The following is a 15,983-nucleotide window of genomic DNA, read 5'->3' as shown; positions in this document are numbered from 1 at the left end:
CTGTTTGCTGTACTTGGCCTACCAAAGAATCTTTCTATGGAAACATTTTCAGGAGTTCAATTTAATTTCCCTTTGATTCTTCTTCATAATTTAATGGTTAAGATGTAGACAAACATGCTGAGTCAGAATGGTTTACAGTGGTGGTAATAGGAACGTCCAGTGTTTAATACCCATGAAAGCTAATTAAAAGGATAAATGCGAGTATGAATATAATGCCTGATGCCTGAGACATTGTTTTACAACAGTTCTGATATAAGATTTTGTGTTTTTTTTTTTTTTTTTTTTTTGTTTTTTTTTAAACCCATTCCTGGTGGATGGAGACATGGAAGCCCACACAGTATCCAAAGAGAACTTAGTTTGGGATTTAGTTTTTTAATAAAACTTGTTTTAACATTACATATAAAACCCAGAAGACAGCTGTAGGTTGACTGATCATTTTGGGTAGTTTAATAAAACACCCATACTTGCGTTGTGCATTCCAGAACCCCTGGTTCCTACCACTACCACTGTAAAGCATGTCATTATCAGTTTTTTAAACGGTTGGAATCCTCCCTTTAAAGTACCAGAACCAAACAGTGAGCCACGAGAGTGATTGGAGTTTAATGCGGCACTTCTACCCTCTTGTGGTGAAATATTAGAACTGCAAGATACTGCACTGATTGAGGAAACAAGGCAAGTTTATTTGTTTATTTATATAGTACCTTTTCAAACAATGCTGTCATTCAACGCGTTTTACAGGTGAGAAAATACAGAGTTGTATTTTAAAAAAAGAAAACATTAAAACAATGAGAATCGTTATTAAAAATCTAATTATAAATTAAATTGGGACAGTTAAAAAATAAAGTGCAGTTACAGAGGAGAAGGGTCTAGAACCATTATAATAGCGTTTTATGGTCATTTCCTTCATAACACGGATAAAAGTCGCTAGTAATACGCTGATGTCTCGGTCTCTACCGGGCGAATTTTCCCGTTCCACCTTAAATGGTGCAGCAGTTATGTTCTGGTACGTGAGTTTGCTTCACCATTTAACGTGGAACGGGAAATCGATCATGAAGCAGGCGATTAAAAAACCAAGCATAATAAATAATTGCCCCCCCCCCCCCTTTGAAGGCGGATGATGCCCTCAATGTATTTAAGCAGTGAGGACCTGAACTTTCCCCTCCTCTGCTGTTGCTGCAGGCTGGCAGGGTCGCCTACAGAGCAGCGCTAGTGGCTGTTAATGAAGTGATGTAGTTTTTGTTTGTGCTTTTTTATTCGGTGACTCGTTTGATTGATTGATGCGTAAAACTGAAGTTGTGAATGAATCGTGCGCCCTGCTTTTCAGTCTCCTGTATGTCAGTGTGATATAGCATTATTACTATAGTCTGGAGACAAAGCAGGAAAACACATCCTGGTTATTTTTCCAGGCTATTTTAAATATGATTAACCTGTTCTGTCATGTGACACACAACTGAGATCACCACAGCTGGAGGCGGCGTGTTGGATATGGCCGGAAAAACTTGTCTCGTCTGTTTACGTAAAAGTCGCTGACGACAACTGATGACGTATTCGGTTCTTGAAGGGTCGTCCCATTACTTAGGAAGATTTCAACCACTAGCCCTTCTAACTCAGTTTCAAGGGAGAGGGATAAAAATAGGAAATGGGATTGGGCCTAACTGACCAGGGCCTAACTGACCAGTTCCTAATGATCTGAGAGATCTGCTTGGCTCATATCACTGCAGCAGGTCAGATAAATACACTGCTCCTGCACCATTAAAACATTTATAGAGCAGTAACTGTGTATACTGGAACAGACTGGTAGCCAGGGTAAGGATTTAAGAATGGGGGATGGGCTTGGGGTGGGATGTGTTCCCCTTTTTTACTCCCAAAAGGACTCTTGCAGCTGCATTTTGGATCATCTGAAGCTTGTTGATTGTCTTTTTTGGTGGTCCAGTTAGCAGACCATTACAGTGATCAATCCTGCTAGAAATTAAGGCATTGATTTATTCTGAATTTTAACTGCACGCTTAAAAAAGATGGTTCTTCTTGGGTTCATTAGTTTAAAATTTTTTTTTAAGTTTCTGTACAGAACCCTGAACATTCAAGGAACTCTGCATGACCAAAGTGTGTTATATGGTTTAATGTAGGTTCATTCTGAAAAGGTACACCACTATTGTTACAGGCTTGACCCATCTACAGCACGTTCTCCATTCATCTGAAGAACACTTTATCCATGCAAAGAACCCTTTCGTCACGCAGAGGGTTATTTGAGTTATTGAATGATTGTGGTTCTATACAGAAACATTTTCTTTGCTGAAGAACCATCGCTTTATAAGAGTGTAATTCTGCATTCCTATTTTGGTTTTATACACTGCGCAATCATGGGGTGTTTTAGGGATTTTTGGCATTTCAGTGACACCCTTCATTCCGACATGCTTCTGGAAAGATGGGATCATAGCGTGGGCAAATGACGCAGCAATGACACTCTGCGGTCCATGTGACAGGTGGGGTCACACGAGTCATGACTGCTGTGAGTAAGCCATCCAGCTTTTGTTACTGTGCTTGTGTTTGTGGGTTTACCTTATGAACCTGTGTCCAGGTTTACTCCTACTTACATAAAGTGCATATCACTCAGGGTTCAGTGCCTGTTCACAAGTGGGCCTGTTGTGAAAAAGTAGCATGGTTAGTTCTAATCAGGGAAAATATAGAAGATTTTATTTACATTTAAACTTTAAAACAATAAACAAGCTGCTTTAAGCCTTTATATTCAAGGTTGACTTAAAGGGGAATTTCACACTGTGTCCACTCACTGTCCACTCTGTTAGACACTCCTATCTTGTCAGTCCACCTAGTCGTGTGAAGTCAGAGACGACAGCTCATCCTGGTCATCCTCTAGTCCCTCATCAGTGGTCACAGGACGCTGTCGGCTGGATATTTTTGGTTGGTGGACTATTCTCAGTCCAGCAGTGACACTGAGGTGTTTAAAAACTCCAGCAGCACTGCTGTGTCTGATCCACTCAGACCAGCGCAACACAGACTAACACACTACCATGTTACTGTCACTCAGGTGCTGAGAATGACCCATCACCCAAATAGTACCTGCTCTGTGAGGGTCCATGGGGGTCTTGACCATTGAAGAACGGTGTAAAAGGGGGCTAACAAATTATCAGAGAAACAGATGGACAGTCTGTAACTGTAGAACTACAAAATGCATCTTTATAGTAAGTGGAGCTCGTAGCTCTATATTATGTCTACAAACTAACTCATAACCCAAAACAAATAAGTATTACACATATACATAATGCCAATCCAGTGTTCTGACAAGCTACCATGTCTAAATGTCCTACCATAATCACGTATTTTCAGGTATAGCGCTCTACATAAATCTGTAAGTAGGATATTTTGATGACCCAAAGTACCCCATCAGAAAATGCTACCAGCACTGGAATATATAGGATAATTTGATACCCTACATTTCCTTATCAGAAGTGATTAACAATATTAAGCTGAGTCTATACTGAATTAACATTTGAAGCCAAATAAAATGTTTCAAACATTAAGTTACTACACTGTGATATGCACATACTCAGTAGGACCACTGGTTGGGTAGGACGAATTGTTAGAACATCCCAGCGAACCAAAGCTACGTTCACATTACAGGCCTAATTTCTCCAATCCAGTTTTTTGCTCAGATCCGATCTCTCTGACGCGATGGTTCACGCTCCTTTAGGTAAGACACTCAAATCTGCCATTAATGTGAACGAACCGGCATCCTGAAATGACACTCTTGAGCTCGTCTTACTCAGTAACGTCACGTGACTGAATCACGGCATCATCGGCACAAACTAACGAACAGAACGAGCTTCGTTGAGAAGATCATTAACTCTGATCAGCTCTCAGCTTCATTATTAGAGCCAAGGAGAAAAGGGTGAGATGAGCTGCTTTTCCACCGTTTACAGGCTTTAACTTCTGTTCGGCGCTGTTGCCATGGGTAACGCTGAACGATGGCGCAGGCGCAGTGGGAGAAAAAAAAGCACATGACTTCCGATATGAGCGTTCACACGAATCGGATACGTAACCACATATGAAAGTGGCTCAGGTCGGATTTGAAAAGATCAGATTTGCTCTGCAAACATCAGATCTGAGTCACATCAGGGCAAAAAAAAATCGGATTTATGCTGCTGGAAATGTGAACGTAGCCCAAGTGTCAATCCCATATATGAATAATTCGTTAAATCCGAAGCACTGGAATGGGCAGTGCCTTATGAATAATAATTAGCCCCGCCTCCTTATGTTTATTGAGCGCGGATCTGACAGCCGTGCGATTCGGTCCCATTATGGCGTCTCACCAAATCAGGATGGGCTTCTTCCGCCGCCTCCTGTGCTGGAATTTACCGTTTATCAATCGCGACGGTGCATCTGGACGTTCGGGGTGAATCCGAAAATAAATGTAGGTGAGATGAAAGACGGCGAGAACGCGGAGAGGCCGGCGCAGAATGCTGAGGCTGGCGGAAAGGACGGCGCTGCCGTGCAGGACGGCGGCCGGGGCTGCGGGGCTGCGTGTCCGAAACAGGGGCTCAGCGAGGCGGCGGGAGAGCGCGGCGCTCTGGCAGCCCGAGGAGGCACCGGGATACGGGTTTTAAAGGTAACTATCTGGCTAGCGTGTATACCGGTAAGTTAACCACCTAGCTAGCGACGGAGGGACGTTCCCGTTAACGAGGGCCGAGGCGGCGTCGATGCGTGAACAGCATCGATAACGCCTCGGCACGCCATTGACTGTGGTATTTGACAGGAGCCGGCTGTCCGGGCGGCTCAGACCGCGTTTAACGGCACACCCACCGCTTCGCATCGCTAACGTAGCGTAACGTTATTTAACGGCATTAACGGTCACTCGGTGTGGCGCGCGACATGCTAACCTGGCTAACCTAACTTACTGTAACAGTCTCAGGTCTAACCTGTTAGCATTGGCGCTAAATCTGTCTGAGGGGAAACCTGTGACACAAATCTGACTCCCAGAAGGGTAAAACATCATCATTAATATTCAGTTATAAAATGTATGACCATCCATACTAACTATCTATAACAGCGTTCTGGTCGAGGGTCTGGCGGTCTTGTGTTTACAGCTCTGTGTGGTGGATGTTATGAGCATCATGCCTCATCGTTTGCTGTCTTATGTAAATCTTAGGCCGGACCAAAATGTCCAGTCACAGAGGCCTGTTATCTCGGTCTCAGTGTGTAGGGCCACACAGAGAACATGTTAAAGAACGCAGGGGAGCATCTAATCATTACTGATGGTGATTCAGCTGGATGGATGGATGGCTGTATTGATAAGTGGCAGCGGCACACTCATCTTGCTCATCATGGCCTGCAGAAGGGTCTTGAGTGTTGGTGGTGGGCTGCTGTCTGAGCCCAGCCCTCTCTGTGCGGTGGGCACTGTGGCAGCAGCTGCAGCCACAGGCGGCCTGGGTCTTCTCTCTGTCCACGCCGGGGAGCCCAGCTCTGTGGGAGTATGATTTCATCAGACTGACTAATGACCTGATGCCTGGCCGCCTGTCTGAATCAGGCCTGGCTTGCACCTCTCGCCAGGGCGTTTGTGCCCTGTGTAAATATTTGGGCCCCAGCAATCCCCAGTTGGGGAAAGCAAAGCAGCTGGTTCAGACACAGGCTCTGGTTGCTGGGCGGAGTGGTGGACCATTCCATGCCACTAATTCAGCTGTCAGGATGTATAATGAAGGCTGTTGTTTTGCGCTGGTTTGCCAGTTCTTGCACCCATCAGGCATAACATTATTACCACCTCCTTGTTCCTACGCTCATATTACTATATAGGTGCACTTCAGATAGTCCATATGTTTCTCTGCATACTTTGCAGAGAACCTCACAGAGCAGGTACTATTTGGGTGGTGGGTCATTCTCAGCACTGCAGTGACACTGACGTGGTGGTGGTGCGAGTGGATCAGACACAGCAGTGGAGCTTCTGGAGTTTTTAAACACTGGGTCCACTCACTCTAGACACTCCTACCTTGTCGGTCCACCTTGTAGATGTAAAGTCAAAGACAAGGCAATAGCTCATCTGCTGCTGCACAGTCTGTGTTGGTCCTTCATCAGTGGTCACAGAATGCTGCCCACAGGACACTGTTGGCTGGATATTTTTGGTTGGTGGACGTTTCTCAGTCCAGCAGTGACACTAAGGTGTTACCTCCAGCAGCACTGCTGTGTCTGACCCACTCAGACCAGCGCAACACATAGTAACACACCACCACCACATCAGTATTACTGCAGTGCTGAGAATGACCCACCACCCAAATAGTACCTGCTCTGTGAGGGTCCATGGGGGTACTGACCACTGAAGAACAGGGTAAAGGGGGGCTAACAATGTATCAGAGAAACAGATGGACTCTAGTCTGTAACTGTAGAACTACAAAGTGCACCTATATAGTAAGTGGAGCTGGTAAAATGGACAATGAGCGTAGAAACAAGGAGGTGGTCATAATGTTTTGCCTGATGGGTGTAAATGCAACAGCGTTTTACGTGCCTTGTTAAAGCCGGGTGCGCAATGGTTTGCACCAATGATGTTATTGATTTCTTGTGTGGTCTAAGCTCACCCTGATCTCTTTTCTCGTATCCAAGCGTAACATGAAGAGGAACGGCAGCCGTGGCTGTGTGACCAGGAAGACGCGGTTCGGCTCACGAGAGAGGGATTGGCTCAAGGGAGATGCCCAGCGTGGCTGTGTATGTCTTTATGGGCCCACAGAGCCCCAGGCACCAGTCCCAGGGCCTCAGTCCACGTCTACAGCACAGCCGGACCTTAAACTGGTCCTGTGTTCAACCAGTACCACAGTGGAAGAGCTGTGTGCTCAGCGTGACGACAAGGGCCTGTACCTGCAGCTGCATGGAGATCTTATCAGGTAAAAACACAGATATTTTCCAGTGTCACTGACTTGTTGCCCAACTGAACCCACACATGCAGATTTTGCTCTGACTTTTTTGCGATGTCACAGTTCGCCTCCTCTTCCTGACATATGATGCATGATGACAGCTTTCGAATAAAGCAGGCCTCCACTAACTCGGCTAGTATTCGGGTTACACCCTTTCTCCTTTCTCTTTATTTCTCTGTCTGCCCCCCCCCCCCCCCCCGTTTTTCTGATGAGACATGGAAGAGCTTTTAAACTTCCTCTTAGTGTATTTTTGCTGAACGCTTGCTTGTTTTTGTGCTAAATACACCACCTCACTCTACACAAGATACTGTCGCATTTCTTTATCCTGCTTAGTCAGTGAATGCACTTTACCTCACTCCTGATTGTTTTATTAACGGTGTTGCCATATGTCAACGATTATTTTATCTGATCTAAAATCTGCGTTTTCCTATTTAATTCTGGAAAAAGTGTTGTTTACTTTGTAAGGACAAATAATTTATGACAACACATGACCAGGAATTCTTAGCATGATGTTGTTATTACCATATATTCCAAGTACCAGTCGAATTTATTAATTTACAATATTTGTGTATATTAGTTGTATGATTTTAAGTATAAATTGTATTTGTTTGGTCTTGTTTGTTAATAAAATAACTAAAATAATTGTTAAATAAATAATCTTTTTAGACAAAAAAAAAGATTTTATGGTGCTATGGCATGGCAACAATTTACCCCACTAACTGTATATATTTTTAAGTTTTTCCATTATTTAAGCACTTTTAAATAACAAAAACATGTTAAAACATTTTTATCGTGTTTATGTAATAGTTCATGCAATAGAGGGTTAATTTATCAGCTGAACTGGTTGTCAGTGATTGCTTCTTTTGTATATACAGTGTTAAATTTGGAGTTGCTTATCATATTCATAGATTTGAATACTATCTCTTACATTACAAGAAGTATATTTAGACGCTGTATACAGTGTTTTGGAACAAGACGTTAGTAAATGATTAATAATGCATTGTTACTGTGTTGATAGTCATTTCTATTCAGCAAATCAGCTTTGATTTCATCACTGGTTTTTGTGATGCTTTGTATCTGCTATTATCGCAATATGAAATGATTTTATGAGTTTAAATCATGCAGGGGCAACGTTGTACCCGGAAACCAAGTGGAGCAGAATTACATAACTTTATGGCTCAGTTTACTGAGCTGTGAAGATTAGTGCAGTTCGAAACCCTCGGAAATGCTAGAGTGTTTTACTTATTGTGGTGCAAAAATGTTGGATTTTTTGCAGGGTGTTATCTTTAATATCAGTGCATTTTGCCTTGTATGAGTTGTAGGGAGAATAGGATGCTTTGTCATGTTAGACCGAGGCAGCCTGTGTCGATTGCAAGGCTATGAGTGTGATAAGCTGTTTTCTGTCTTGAGAGAGGAGCGGCAGAGCGACAGGGCTGTGTGCGTCCCCAGCCAGACCTATCAGAAAGGCAATCAAGCCACAAACCACAGGCGCACTCTTAGTGGCACACACATGCACGCACCAGGACAGGATACTGCGTTAGCGTTTGCACGTGTTAACACGCATGCACGACCGTGAGCTACAGCAGGTTTATGACTTGTGTTGGAAGGAAAAAAGGCAGCGTTTATGACCAGAAAGCTGTAAGACAAGCTTAAAAAAAAACAAAATTTGCTAAGGTCCAGAACAGTTGCGACGTGGCCTGTGTGTGTGTGTGTTTGTGTGTGTGAGTGTGTGTGTGTCTGACTTAGTGTTTGTGATGCTATGCTTGTATGCACGCATAAACAGGCCTGTTGTGTCCCAGTGTCCACTTTCTGCAGCGTCTGCAGAGATTTGGAAGGTGTGTCTGAGAGAGAGAGAGAGAGAGACACACAGAGACAGAGAGAGAGAGAGAGAGAGAGAGAGAGAGAGAGAGAGACAGAGAGAGAGAGAGAGAGAGAGAGACAGAGACAGACAAGTCATGCTTTCCCCTTTTTCTGTCCTTGTGAGGATGACTAGCCTACTGAAATGGCTAAAATCACATTGTTCTTAAGGAAGAAGCCCTGAGCTGAGGTTGGCTGAGTTAATCAGGAGGGGCCCAGTTCATTGGGGAGACTGTTTGTGTATAAGTACCTGTGTGTGCGTGTGTGTGTGTGTATGTGTGTGTGTGTGTGTGTACTTGTGTTTTTTGGTCTCCATTTCTTTGCCTGCATGTAAGCTCTGTTCTAGCTTTCACAATTCTGTAATAAACCCTTACTTCTCCCACTCCCTCGTCAAACACCCTCTCACTCTAAAAACCAGGAGAGAACCTGAGCCAACCGCAACAATCCCTTCTCATCATGACCAATCCACATCTGCTCTATCACTGTAAACGGGCCTTTGTTTTCTTTCTAGGAGCATTTAGGGTGACCAGACCAGAGCTGTTCAGTTATGAGACTGTCAGTTAATATTTAATGTTTGTGCATATTTAACATGTGTTCTTTTTATTCATACTTTGTATGTTTCAAAAATGTTTTTTGTTGTTTTGTCATTTTAAGTAAACATTTTTACAGAAGTACAATGCTGTGAGAAAGTCTGAGACCACCCTTCACATGTTTCATTTCCAGTTAAAATGGTTAACAAGTTATACATTTTTCAGTTTTGTTGGTTTCTTGTACTGTAGGAGTCTCGTTTTCTCTATATCTTCTAATAATTTTTTTTTAACTTAATTTTTAAAAATTATTTATTTTTCTTTGCAATTCTGTTCCCTTATGTAAACGGATCATCTTGTATCTGATCTCCGTAGAAATATCTCCTGAAATATAATGTACTTTAATGGCCATCTTGACTGCATGGTGGTCTTTGACTTTTGCGCAGTACTTTAGCATTATTTTATAATGACATTTTTAAAACTAGAAAGTAAAATTTTCCCTGTGGTATTTGAAAGTGTCTTTGTCCTGCCCTAGCGGTTCTGATTGTGTCCTCTTGATAACCTGCACTGTCTAGCCTGTGGCTACAGCCATTTATTTTTATTAAAGAAAGAGCAGCGCATGGAAATAAACTGCTTCTTGTTGGTCACAGGCTGCAGGGCATCAGTCAGAGCTGTCTCAGGCTGATAGAAGGGCAGCTAAGTAAGTGCTGTGGGGCCCGGCATGACTAAATGAGGCAAGCGTTTAATCAGGTGGGTGTAGGCAGTAGCTTGACACAAGAGCAGCAACCATGAGCCTAGACGATCTAAATAGAGCACCAGAAGATACAGTCAAACTGAAAGAGATGGGTTCGGCCCACTGAACATGGAAGAGCCATAGAGGTGTCCCTGTTGTTTGGACACGTTCAGTTTTTCCAAGAAATCTGCAGGGATATTTGTCCATATCTCTAAATTTTAACTTGTTAATAACTCCAGTTTTAGGAACCCCTGTTTTTTCATTTACTGTTCTGTGACTTTCCACTTTCCTTATTCCTTATATCTCCAGAAATATCTCCTTACAAATGATTAACTTGCATTTCATGTTTTTTTTTCAGTGGGAATTAACCCTTGTGTGGTGTTCAGGTCTGTGGGACCCATTTTCAATGTTTACCAAAAGAAAAAAAAAATGCGACTTATTATTATTTCAGCCTCAGATTCTTGGCCTTTGCTCATTTTCAGTGAAGAACATATAAAATAACCCATTTTCAGTGCCTCCACACTGTTCACCCCCACACATTTATATACACAGGTGGTGTTGGTCTGAACCCACGGGCAGTAAAAGTGTGGAGGTGCTGTGTCTTCACTCGGTTTTCCTCCTGCATGGCCTGCTGTTAATGTGTGGGTGTGTGTGGATGTGGGTGTGGGTGGGTGTGGGTGGGTGGGTGTGGGTGTTGCCTCAACACCAAATTATGACTTCAAGTTTTTCCATTTAATTTGTTCATCTACCCTTTGCTTTTACCATAGCTTCTATTCTTTTCGGGACATTTGTCTCCAGTTTTTTAGAAAAAATCTGCAGGGATATTTATGTACATCTCCCAAGTTTATATTTTTAATAACTCTTTATTTACTCTGTATTTAATGGTCGTTTTGACTGGAAATTAAACAAATGAGTGATGGTTTCAGACTTTTGCACAGTGCTGTGTGTGTGCAGACTAGATTATTTTTAAAGTAAAAACTATGTACACTTTGGCGCTGCCATGCTGTATGTACTCAATACAGTTCTGTGATTTTCGTTGTAAAGATTTAGCATTACAAAGTCTCAGTTTAAGTTACTTCATTCTCTCTCTCTCTGTCTCTGTCTCTGTCTCTGTCTGTATCTGTATCTCTGAACTTGCAGGAGGCTGGACTCCTCTGAGCGCCCTCTTCAGATGGTGTATGACTACCTGACCACCATGGGCTACGATGACCCTCTGCGAGTGCAGCAAGAAGCCGCCAACTCAGACCTCAGCTGCATGATCCGCTTCTACAGTGGTGAGTACCAATCCCGGAGGTGCTCCCCATGCCCGTCTCATACTCTTTGGGTCTGGATGCTAATGAGTTCTGGGCCTGTGGGTGGATAGGCAGCTTGCGGTTCTGGGAGCTGTTTGCTGGCTCTATGGCTCCAAATAACAGCTAGCTAGCAACATTTGGGCTTTTATCAGGAAAAAAGGTGCTGGTGTCCCCGTATTTCTGTTGTACTGTGGGGCCTGCACTGCTGATTGTGCTTACCTGGTCTGACACAGCCAAAAAAAAAAAAAAAAAAAATTCTTAACTCCCTTGGGCGCTGCAGTGTTGTCAAAGCTTTCTCACTATCCCCCTCTTGCTTTCCTTTAAACCCCACAGCTGAGCAGCACTCTTTGTGGATGTCGTGCTTTGATAGGTATGCTTATTGCCTAGCGTCAAAGGATTCGTGCGTCAGATTCAGAATTCCTGCTGCCTCTTTATGTCACTAGAAGAAGACTGAGCTTATTACAGTGTGGCTTTCATTCCTGCAGCCGTCACACGGCAAGAGCACCAGTCTGTCTGCTTGTGATTAGTGTGCTAAGCCGCGTTTATAGCTTTTTTCCCCTCATTGTATAGAGTTTTTCCTTTTGCTGGCTTATGGAGGCCTTCGTGCTGGGGAGGAGGGGTGTAGCATCTTGTTGTGGCTGGTACGGATACAATTAACTGATCATTTACATTGTTCTAGCCTTAAAAAAACATTTAACCCTTAATTGATTTCTTTAAAATAGGCACGACATAGTTAAATTAGAAATGAACCCAATACCATTCGCCGAGCAAACTGGGCTGTAAGATGCTTTACAGACTAGCTGGAACAAAACAACATCAATATTGATCTTGCAAAAACTGACAAAACTGAGCTGAACTTGATATTGCAGCAGTTTTATAGCTCAGTCCATACTTCATTAGGCGAGGCTTACAGTGGACTGTGCAGCGAGTAGCGGAGCTTGGTACTCTGATGTAGCAACAAGCTGCTTGTTAAGGAACTATAATTTGATAGAAGGAACTGAATATTAAAACATATTAAACGCCACATTCACTGCCCAGTTTATTCATTTCTTACTTTATTTACACTGAACAAAAATATAAATGCAACACTTTTGTTTTGAGCTCAAAGATCTAGGACTTTTTCTATGTATTTCTCTCAAATAGTGTTTACAAATGTGTCTAAATCTGTGTTAGTGAGCACTTTCTTCTTTGTCGAGATAACCCATGTACCTCATATCAAGATGCTGATTAGACAGTATGATTATTGCACAGGTGTGCCTCAGGCTGGCCACAATAAAAGGCCACTCTAAAGTGTGCAGTTTTATCACACAGCACAATGCCACAGATGTCGCAAGTTTTGAGGGAGCATGCAATTGACATGCTGACTGCAGGAATTCACCAGAGCTGTTGCCTGTGAATTGAATGTTCATTTCTCTACCATAAGCCATCTCCAAAGGTGTTTCAGAGAATTTGGCAACCGGCCACACAACCGCAGACCACATGTAACTACACCAGCCTAGGACGTCCACATCCAGCATATTTACCTCCAAGATCGTCTGAGACCAGCCACCTGGACAGCTACTGCAACAATTGGTTTGCATAACCAAAGAATTTCTGCACAAACTGTCAGAAACCATCCTAGGGAAGCTCATCTGCATGCTCATCATCCTCATCGGGGTCTCCACCTGACTGCAGTTTGTCGTCGTAACTGACTTGAGTGGGCAAGTCCTCACATTCGATGCCGTCTGGCATGTTGGAGAGGTGTTCTCTTCACAGATAAATCCTGGTTTTCACTGTACAAGGCAGATGGCAGACTGCGTGTGTGGCGTCGTGTGGGTGAGCGGTTTGCTGATGTCAACGTTGGGAATCGAGTGGCCCATGGTGGCGGTGAGGTTATGGTATGGGCAGGCATATGTTATGGACAACAAACACAGGTGCAGTTTATTGATGGCATTTTGAATACACAGAGTAACCGTGATGAGATCCTGAGGCCCATTGTTGTGCCATTCCTCCACGACCAAACGGTGGTCACACCAGATACTGACTGGTTTTCTAACCCCCCTGGACCCCCCCCCCAATACAGTAAAACTGAATATTTTAGAGTGGCCTTTTATTGTGGCCAGCCTGAGGCACACCTGTGCAATAATCATGCTGTCTAATCAGCATCATGATATGCCACACCTGTGAGGTGGATGGATTATCGTGGCAAAGGAGAAGTGCTCACTAACAGATTTAGACACATTTGTGAACAATATTTGAGAGAAAAAGGCCTTTTGTGTACATAGAAAAAGTCTTAGATCTTTGAGTTCAGCTAATGAAAAATGGGAGCAAAAACAAGTGTTGCATTTATATTTTTGTTCAGTGTATTTAACTGTTGTATTAAAGCAGTAGAACACTCGGAGTATGTTATCGCCAATAACATCTACGGCGACCAAATCACAGCCGTGATGTTATGTCGCGATAACGCACTCCCTCTCATGTTCTGTTACTTCAATAACATGTCCTGAGATCTTCAATTGTACATTTTGAAATAAAAGTAAAAACAAAGACTAAATGGTAACTATCAAATTAAAGAATGAGCATGTTTTAATTAAGTTTAAATATTATTGTTTCTAAAGGTGGTATTGAGAATGAGTAATCGAGTACTCAATTGAAAACACCAACAACTATTCAAAGCCTGTAAAACGCTATTCGGGTCGGCCCTAAGTCTATCCCTAGCAAGCAGTCCAGCACGTGAGTGGAAATGTGGTGAGTTGGGCCGGTGGCTGTGCGACAGATGAGTGGGCATGAGTAACACACAGCTTCACTTGGTCCAGGATGCTAAGCAAATGCCCATCTGTCAGGGCAGCAGTGGAGAGGGCATGCTATTCCTCATCCCCAGGTGGCCTAGCCCTGTCAAGGCTGCCGTGGTGAGCTATAGCCCCACATGACAGCCTGATGGATGACTGTAGATGCTGGATGGATGGCCTGCACCGTCTTCATTTGTACACCGCAGCCTTCTGGGAAAGGTGGGCACAACACATTAGAGTGATGTGGACTGAGTCCTCAGAGACACACACACACTCTCTTAAACTCGCAGAGTGCCAGCGTGCGGCTCTAGGCAGGTCTAATGATCCTCTTTAAGCTGCTGATAGGCTTTGGTTTGAGAGGAAACAGGGGACCTGATGTTCTGTAATGCTGCTCCTATTAATAACCAGACTGGGAGAGTCTGTGTACGTGTGTGGTGCTGAGTCAGTGTCGAGTTGCCAAGACTGTGATGGCAGCATAAGTGACCAAAGAGAAGCGGAGACTTGAAAGTTTTTCCGCCTGAACTCTTAACGCTGTGTTCTAAAAAAAATGTATATGTGTCCAAAATGTCATTAAGATATCCGGTATTGAGATCTCAGCAATGCCTCCTTCCTACGCAGAATGTGAATGCAGGGCTGAATGTTTGAATATAATGAGCTTGTTTCCATGTGTACGGCAGAAAGGGAGAGGCTGCTAGCTGTGTTGAGGCTGGGCTGGTGCCCTGTGTGCTGGCCAGGCCTGGGGGATTTTTCTAGGCTGGTTTTTTTGGATTATGGAAAAAATATGGGGGCCATGGAAGACAAGTAAGCTCGCACTGGCACCTCTGAGTGATCTGTCACTGGAGGGGCCTGGCTCTGGGATCAATGCACAGTGCGTCTAGGATCTGTTTATGCCTGGCTTTTCATGTGGTCAAGTGCAATCAGAATATGATCACTGAAAACACTGAAAAAAGTTGCAGCTAAGCCGGTCTTCAGAAATGACCAATTTTGACGCTGTGCAGAATGTAAATAAAAATAGAATACAATGAAATGAAAATCATGTAAACTCTATATTTTAATAAAAATATTACGATACTAAAGACAACATATGAAGTGCTGAAACTGAGATTTTTTTTTTGAAAAATATATGCCCATTTTGAATTTGATGCCAGCAACATGTTTGAAAAAAGTTGGAACGATGGGCCTGTTTACCACTGTTTCATCACCTCTTCTTTTAACAGCACTCCATCAGCATTTGGGAACTGAGGAGATACTGCTGTAGTTTTAAAAATAATGTGTTTTCCCATTCTTGCTTAACATAGGATTTCAGCTGCTCATAGAGTTCGGGGTCTCCTTTGTCGTATTTTTCATTTCATAATGTGCCAAATGTTGTCATTGGTGACTGGTCTGGACTGCAGGCAGATCAGTTTAGCACTCAGATTCTTTTAATATGGAGCAATGCTGCTGTAATTCATGCAGAATGTGTTGTTTTTTTTTGTGTTGCTGAAATAATTAAGGCCTTCCCTGAAAAAGATGTCATCTGCACAGCAGTATATTTTGCCAAAACGTGTATATATCGTTCAGCATTAATGGTGTCTTCGCAGATGTGCATGTCACCCATGCCATGTGCACTAATGCTCCTCTAAACCATCATGAATACTGGCTTTTGAACTGTGCGCTGATATTAAGCTGAGTGGTCTTTAGCCTGGAGGACACACTGTCCATGATTTCCAAAAGTGTTGATTCATCGAACCACAGGACACTTTTCCACTTCCCCTCAGTCAATTGTAATTGAGCTCAGGCCCAGAGAAGGTGGTGGCGTTTCTGGATCCTGTTTATATTTGGTTTCTTCTTTGTGTTTTAGAGTTTTAACTTGTATTTATGGAAGCGGTGATGAACTGTTTTTCTGAGGCCTT

At 43.2% G+C, this 15,983-nt stretch overlaps 1 protein-coding gene across 1 annotated transcript in view; it reads left to right on the top strand.

The window, feature by feature from the left end:
* Positions 1–4,302: 4,302 nt before the first annotated feature.
* phlpp2 (PH domain and leucine rich repeat protein phosphatase 2) overlaps positions 4,303–15,983 on the top strand; it is a 52,249-nt gene continuing 40,568 nt past the window's right edge. The window contains exons 1-3 of the mRNA XM_017700690.2: positions 4,303–4,624; positions 6,607–6,884; positions 11,172–11,305. Coding sequence (XP_017556179.1) covers positions 4,439–4,624; positions 6,607–6,884; positions 11,172–11,305 — 598 coding nt within the window. The 5' untranslated portion in view covers positions 4,303–4,438. The remainder of the gene's footprint in view (positions 4,625–6,606; positions 6,885–11,171; positions 11,306–15,983) is intronic.

The sequence above is a fragment of the Pygocentrus nattereri genome, chromosome 15, assembly GCF_015220715.1.
Source record: "Pygocentrus nattereri isolate fPygNat1 chromosome 15, fPygNat1.pri, whole genome shotgun sequence".
NCBI lineage: Eukaryota > Metazoa > Chordata > Actinopteri > Characiformes > Serrasalmidae > Pygocentrus > Pygocentrus nattereri.
This window is presented reverse-complemented; position numbering and strand designations above follow the sequence as displayed.